General features: G+C 59.8%; 1 protein-coding gene across 1 annotated transcript in view; it reads right to left on the bottom strand.

Moving 5' to 3' along the window:
* Positions 1-263: 263 nt before the first annotated feature.
* Positions 264-7568, bottom strand: part of LOC133346802 (high affinity cAMP-specific and IBMX-insensitive 3',5'-cyclic phosphodiesterase 8B-like) — a 16478-nt gene continuing 9173 nt past the window's right edge. The window contains 6 exon segments of the mRNA XM_061558694.1: positions 264-1318; positions 1544-1673; positions 1881-2057; positions 4111-4255; positions 4462-4679; positions 5806-6004. Coding sequence (XP_061414678.1) covers positions 1209-1318; positions 1544-1673; positions 1881-2057; positions 4111-4255; positions 4462-4679; positions 5806-6004 — 979 coding nt within the window. The 3' untranslated portion in view covers positions 264-1208.

Here is a 7568-nt window from a genome sequence, read left to right as displayed (position 1 = left end):
ACAAGCAAAGCTCTGGACCGGTATCAACATTCAGCAATTCATCAGCCGTCAGTAGCACTTGAATCAATATTGAGAATCGCTGTGCAGGACAAGCCGAGCCAGCTTTATGCACAAAGCTGCTTGGTCGGAAAGTCGAACGGTTCCCCGTGTCCCAGCAGCAGCAGCAGCAGCCACTTAGTGGCATAACTAACTGGCTGCTGCTGCTGGTTTAAATGACCGATGTCCCGACGATCCCCGTGTCGCCACTCACACGGGGCCGCGGACAGCGTTCGTATCATTTATTTCAATACGGCGCGGGCGTCGTGTACAAAACATCTCGTTACACTCCAACAACGTAATTCCGTGTTACAGTCCAGTGTGTTGCGCCGTGTGCGTACAAAGAGACGCCCACGAGCCCCGTCCCCCAGGGTCCCTGTGTCTCTCCAGCAACGTCTCCGTGTCTTCCCAGCAGGGTCCCTATGCCCCAGGGTCCCTGGTTCTCCTCAGGGTCTCCGTGTCTGCCCAGCAGGGTCCCCATGCCCCTTGTTTCTTCCTGGGGTCCCCCGTGTCTCCCCGTGTCTCCCCGAGACCCCCTCGCTGTGAAAGTTAAGACGCGGAGGAGCCCTTCTCCTGGACCCGTGCGTGCCATGCCACCCCCCCCCCCCCCCCACTTCAAGCTGGCCCACAAGGTCCCATCTATGGCAGACCTGGGGTGGGGGGGGGGCACTCCAATCCAAACGGAGGGTGCTCCAGTCTATAGAGAAGTTGGGCTCAGTATACGCGCATTGGGGGGCTCCAGCCCATGGCCTCTTGGGCCCTCGTCCTCTTTCCACGGGTGTCAGGGGGAGGCCACGCGGTGGGGAGGCCACCGAAGCCGCGATGCAGGGGGGGGGGGGGGCACGCGGTGGGGAGGGGGTGGTGGAAGAGGAGGCCATGGGCCGGGGGGACGCCCTCGGGGGTCCTCTCCTTTTCCTCCTCGCCGTGGGGGGCTCGTGGGGAAACCAAAGGCGCCTCTCCCCAACTCCGCCCAGTCCCAAGATGTCACGGAGGTAGGTGCTGCCCACAGCTCAGGGCGGCCTGGGCCTGCCGAGCTTTGTTCAAGTGACTCCAGGTCCTTCCTTCGGCGGCGGCGGCGTTCGCCCAGGAACGCTCGCCGCGTCCACCCCTCTGGGCGGCCTCAGCATCCCCACGGCCGCGGCCGCTGCCTCACGCCGCTCTCCCTGCCCGGCTCACTGCTCGGGCGGGGGGCGCAGTGACTTGAGCTTGCGGTCGTCCAGCGCTTTCCAGTAGCGGTAGTTGGTGCTCAAGTGCTGCATGAGGTTCGGCAGCTCCGCGTAAGCTGTGGGGGGCGGGGTAATGCACGCACGCCAGAGGATTTACAGGGCGTTTCGGAGTGAACTCGTGCTGGATCCCGAACGCCACCGGGAATTGCCCGTGAATCTGCGTGATGTTCGCGTCGCAGAAAGTCACTGGATTATTGCTAACGAATCACCAAGTTTAGTGACAATCGCCGAGTTGGCAACGCCTCGATCCCCGACGCCCCCCACTCCCCCCCGTGTCTCACCGTCCCACGCGTCGAACATGTCGGTGATGAAGTAGTCGATGAATGAGATCTGGGACTTGGGGACGCTGCACGTGCAGCGGTCGAACACGGGCATCACCACAGGCAGCCCCTTCCGTTTCTCCTCGTCCGTCTGCAGGGCACACCATAATCATCACCACCACCACCACCATAATCACCACCATTATCACCATCATCACCACCACCATTATCACCATCATCACCACCACCATTATCACCATCATCACCAAAACCACCACCACCATCATCACCACCATCTCCACAGACGTGCGTATGTGCACGTGGGTATGTGCACGTGGTGGTATGTGCACGTGCGTGCCTGTGCGAAGTACTCCTCCGAGATGCGCCCGGCCCACTCGACGCAGAGCGCGAGCGGGCGGCACGGGTTGCACACGTCGGCGCACTTGATGAGCATGCGCTTGACGAGGAGGCGCATCTCGGGGGTGCTCGGGGGGCCCGGCCCCCCACCCGAGTCATCCTCGCTGCTGCTCCCATTCTGGGGGAGAGGGGGGGGGACACGCGTCACCAATGCGCGTGTGCGTCTACACGGCTCACGGGCGTCGTTGACCCAGGCCGCCCTTGCGAATGAGGCTCCTGGCAGTACGATGTGCACTAGCGAGATGCCATGCCGTGGTCCGCTCGCCACGCCGAGGGCTTCAGGAGCGAGTTCGTGCAGTCTGGCTGCTCCTCCTCAATTGAAGGGGCGCAGACGACATTGCTTCACTGTATATGGTGCGTAGTTTGTCGTTTACGGCGTAGGTCCGTGGTTCCATCTTACCGTATGCGAGTGTATAGACTACAAGCCGTCTGTTCTACAGCGGCTGTTAAAGATCCCATGACATAATTCAAAGAAGAGTCGGCAATTGTGTGCTGGAGTCACGGTCTAATTCGCCCCCCTGATGTGAAAAACAGGAGCCTCCTGAAAAAGAGTATTGAGGCCCATTGAGGCTTTCCTGGGAAAACAATCTAAATATTAATGTCATAAATAGCGCCCTTGCCTGGCAATGCGTCGTGCAGTCTCTAGCGTGCCCACGTGGTCTGTGAGTGGTCTGGTGATGTGTGGGGAGCAGTGGCACAGTGGTTGGTGCACTGTGCTACGAATCCGGCGATCCGAGTTCGATTCTGCGCTCATGGACAACATCGGTGACCAATATCTGAAGCGGTCCGGGGCATCCTCTAGGTCGACTCAGCCTCAAATCAGTACCTGGTGCGACGTGTAAACATCGTCACTAGGGAGACAAAGGCGACCGGGCGTGGTCCGAGCTTCCCATCCCTTCGTGTGCCGTGTAAAGTCAATACCGGGGACCTTTGTCTTTGCACACGCGTGTGCGCGTGCGTGCACACGTGTGTGCGCCCGTGTGTCACCGTGTTCGTGCACGCACACGCGTGTGCTCGTGTGTGCGTGCGTGTGTCACCGTGTTCGTGCACGCACAACCGTGTGCTCGTGTGTGCGCGTGTGCTCGTGTGTGTGCGTGTGCTCGTGTGTGTGCGTGTGCTCGTGTGTGCGCGCGTGCTCGTGTGTGTGCGTGTGCTCGTGTGTGCGCGTGTGCTCGTGTGTGTGCGTGTGCTCGTGTGTGCGCGTGTGCTCGTGTGTGCGCGTGTGCTCGTGTGTGCGCGCGTGCTCGTGTGTGTGCGTGTGCTCGTGTGTGCGCGTGTGCTCGTGTGTGTGCGTGTGCTCGTGTGTGCGCGTGTGCTCGTGTGTGTGCGTGTGCTCGTGTGTGTGCGTGTGCTCGTGTGTGTGCGTGTGCTCGTGTGTGCGCGCGTGCTCGTGTGTGTGCGTGTGCTCGTGTGTGTGCGTGTGCTCGTGTGTGTGCGTGTGCTCGTGTGTGCGCGCGTGCTCGTGTGTGTGCGTGTGCTCGTGTGTGTGCGTGTGCTCGTGTGTGTGCGTGTGCTCGTGTGTGTGCGTGGCTCGTGTGTGCGTGTGCTCGTGTGTGCGCGTGTGCTCGTGTGTGTGCGTGTGCTCGTGTGTGTGCGTGTGCTCGTGTGTGTGCGTGTGCTCGTGTGTGTGCGTGTGCTCGTGTGTGTGCGTGTGCTCGTGTGTGTGCGTGTGCTCGTGTGTGCGCGCGTGCTCGTGTGTGTGCGTGTGCTCGTGTGTGTGCGTGTGCTCGTGTGTGTGCGTGTGCTCGTGTGTGTGCGTGTGCTCGTGTGTGCGCGTGTGCTCGTGTGTGCGCGTGTGCTCGTGTGTGCGCGCGTGCTCGTGTGTGCGCGCGTGCTCGTGTGTGCGCGTGTGCTCGTGTGTGCGCGCGTGCTCGTGTGTGTGCGTGTGCTCGTGTGTGTGCGTGTGCTCGTGTGTGTGCGTGTGCTCGTGTGTGCGCGTGTGCTCGTGTGTGTGCGTGTGCTCGTGTGTGTGCGTGTGCTCGTGTGTGTGCGTGTGCTCGTGTGTGCGCGCGTGCTCGTGTGTGCGCGCGTGCTCGTGTGTGCGCGTGTGCTCGTGTGTGCGCGCGTGCTCGTGTGTGCGCGTGTGCTCGTGTGTGTGCGTGTGCTCGTGTGTGTGCGTGTGCTCGTGTGTGTGCGTGTGCTCGTGTGTGCGCGCGTGCGTGCCCACCCACCAGGGACACCGAGTCCCCCGTGCCCCCGGCCGCAGCCATCTTGTTGACGCTGTTGACGAACTTGTTGACGTGCTCGAAGTGCTTGGTCATCTCCGTGGCCAGCACCATGTCGATGATGGCCTGGCGCAGCGTGCGGAACTCGCTCCTGCCACACACACACACGCGCCCCGCGTCTCTCCTCGCACGCCCCGCGTCTCTTTCAAGAGGCGGCAGTAGCAGTTGCAGCACTTCCAACATCTGCTCCGACAACAACAATCATCCGTGGAGCCACGGGGACGCAGAACGAGACCAAACGTGAATCCGATGGAGGAGCCTCGCCGTGCACCTCGCCTGGCCCGGCGCCGCCGTCACCTGTCCATGTTGCGGAAGATGTTGGCGGCGCGTTCGCGCGTGCTCAGCTGGAAGGCGAGCGCCGCGTGGTGGCTCTCCAGCACGGCCGTGTCGTTGTAGAGCACCGCCAGCTCGCTGCCCGCGTTGCACAGGAACGAGTTGGTGCGCCCCGGGTGGTCCACGTCGTGCACCGTGGCCGCGATGAGCGCCGCCACCTCGTCTGCCTGGTCCAAGCAGCTCTGGGGAGACGCACGTGGATGCGCACGTAGACACGCACAGAAGCATCAACAACTGCTCACGTGCATCCCAAGCTTCCCCTTGCAGAATTCGGTGCCAGCGAAGCGCGACTCTGAAAGAAGCAAACTCACCCACGCTCCTTGCTTGCAGGGTTTTGTTTTCCAAAGCAATATGTTAACAGACATACAAATGCTCAGTGCACTCCAAAGGCACAACCGCAGGAAAATGCAAACCAACACAATCACGGAATGTGTCGCATCAGTGTCAATGAGAGTTAAGAGTGCAGATGGCTAGTGGGAGTGTTCGGGGGGAACGGGGAGCCGGTCCATTGTCGGCTCATTGTCTGCTCATTGTGGACGCCTTGAGGAGCAAGACGCGGGCTTGTTGATGAATCCCCGCGGGCCCCGGGGGCGCCGACGCGAGCCGTGTTGTCGCCGTGACGCCTGCGCGCCCGTGTTTGTGAACGCCCGCGCCGCGGGAGTTCACCATCCGCACGTCCTCCTCCTCCTCCCCCAAGCCTCCTCCTGCTCCTCCTACTCCTCCTCCTCCTCGCGTGAAGGCATCACGGCGCCATGGCAACACCGCTCGAAACAGCCATGAGGTGACTTCCTGCGCATGTGGGGGGCGGTCGCTAGCGCCTCCGCCGTGGGGCGGAGGCCCTGACGGTCGCTCCTGCGTAAGAGCTGCATCCTGTTATTGTGACCCAGCCCAGCGCAGCTCCCCCCCGCCCCCCCCCCCCCCCCACGGCCTCCCCCACCCTCGCCACGGGAGGCCCATCGCCCTCCCCAGCCTGGCCTCGCAATCTCACACTACCAGCATGCGATGCGTCCCTCGATCTGCAATGCACCTCCGACAAACGGCCCAAATGTGGCGACGATGATGTTGGCGGTGGTGATGAGTACCTGCATGCACGCACATCTCTCCGCGTGCTGGCGTGTGTGTGTGGGTCATGTGCGCGTCTCCTTGTCTCCGTGTGCCTCCATGTCCCTGCGCACCTTCACCCACTTGGGCGCAGGAAGTACGCGGTGACATGCAGCACGTCGGCGGCGTGCGTCGGGTTGTGGTACGAGTTGCTCGAGTGGTAGTTAGGTGGTAGTTAGGTGGTAGTTAAGTGGTAGTTAGGGGTACCTTGACCCGCTCTTTGCGCAGGAAGTATGCGGTGGCGTGCAGCACGTCTGCGGCGTGCGTGGAGTTGTGGTACGAGTTGCTCGAGTGGTAGTTGGCCTCGATGAGGGACAGCCAGGCGCGCAGCGTCGCCTCCGAGCAGCCGAGGAAGTCGCAAACCCCGAAGCGCGCAAACACCTTGAGGCCCAGGTACACGAGCGGCCTGGCGTGCATGCACAAGCACACATACGAACAAAGACGCACTGCATTCGCATACACGTACAGACACACCTCACGGGGACACACGCTCACGGGGACATGCATAAGGACACAGACACGTACAGGTGCGGACACACACGCTTGTGCTGTTGAAATAGGCGTGTTCTGTAGGACCTTGTGAGACACATTGACACGCACACACACACACGCGCGTGTGTGCGGCCCGGTTGTGCATAAGCAGGAGATGGGCACGGAGGCTACTCCAATCCTCCTGCCTTTGCGTAAATCCCGTGGGGCACCATCGCGGCCAATTGCAGCGTTGTGTTTAATTGCGCAGTCCTGCACCACAGTAGTGACACCACAGTAGTGACACCACAGTAGTGACACCACAGTAGTGACAGTAGTGACACCACAGTAGTGACACCACAGTAGTGATACCACAGTAGTGGCACCACAGTAGTGACACCACAGTAGTGACACCACAGTAGTGACAGTAGTGACAGTAGTGACACTACAGTAGTGACACCACAGTAGTGACACCACAGTAGTGGCACCACAGTAGTGACACCACAGTAGTGACACCACAGTAGTGACAGTAGTGACACCACAGTAGTGACACCACAGTAGTGACACCACAGTAGTGACACCAGAGTAGTGACACTACAGTAGTGACACCACAGTAGTGACACCACAGTAGTGACAGTAGTGACAGTAGTGGCACCACAGTAGTGACAGTAGTGGCACCACAGTAGTGACACCACAGTAGTGGCACCACAGTAGTGACACCACAGTAGTGACACCACAGTAGTGACAGTAGTGACACCACAGTAGTGACACCACAGTAGTGACACCACAGTAGTGACAGTAGTGACACCACAGTAGTGACACCATAGTAGTGACACCACAGTAGTGACACTACAGTAGTGACACCACAGTAGTGGCACCACAATAGTGACACCACAGTAGTGACAGTAGTGACACCACAGTAGTGACACCACAGTAGTGACACCACAGTAGTGACAGTAGTGGCACCACAGTAGTGACACCACAGTAGTGACACCACAGTAGTGACACCACAGTAGTGACACCACAGTAGTGACAGTAGTGGCACCACAGTAGTGACACCACAGTAGTGACACCACAGTAGTGACACCACAGTAGTAACACCACAATAGTGACACCACAGTAGTGACAGTAGTGACACCACAGTAGTGACACCACAGTAGTGACACCACAGTAGTGACACCACAGTAGTGACACCACAGTAGTGACACCACAGTAGTGTCAATAGTGACACCACAGTAGTGACACCACAGTAGTGACAGTAGTGACACCACAGTAGTGACACCACAGTAGTGACACCACAGTAGTGACAGTAGTGGCACCACAGTAGTGACACCACAGTAGTGACACCACAGTAGTGACACCATAGTAGTGACACCACAGTAGTGACACCACAGTAGTGACACCACAGTAGTGTCAATAGTGACACCACAGTAGTGACACCACAGTAGTGACACCACAGTAGTGACAGTAGTGACACCACAGTAGTGACACCACAGTAGTGA

Source organism: Lethenteron reissneri, chromosome 24 (assembly GCF_015708825.2).
Source record: "Lethenteron reissneri isolate LAM-NWPU_2019-01 chromosome 24, ASM1570882v1, whole genome shotgun sequence".
Taxonomy (NCBI): domain Eukaryota; kingdom Metazoa; phylum Chordata; class Hyperoartia; order Petromyzontiformes; family Petromyzontidae; genus Lethenteron; species Lethenteron reissneri.
Note: the sequence above shows the minus strand (reverse complement) of the source record. Positions and strands in the feature narration are given on the sequence as shown.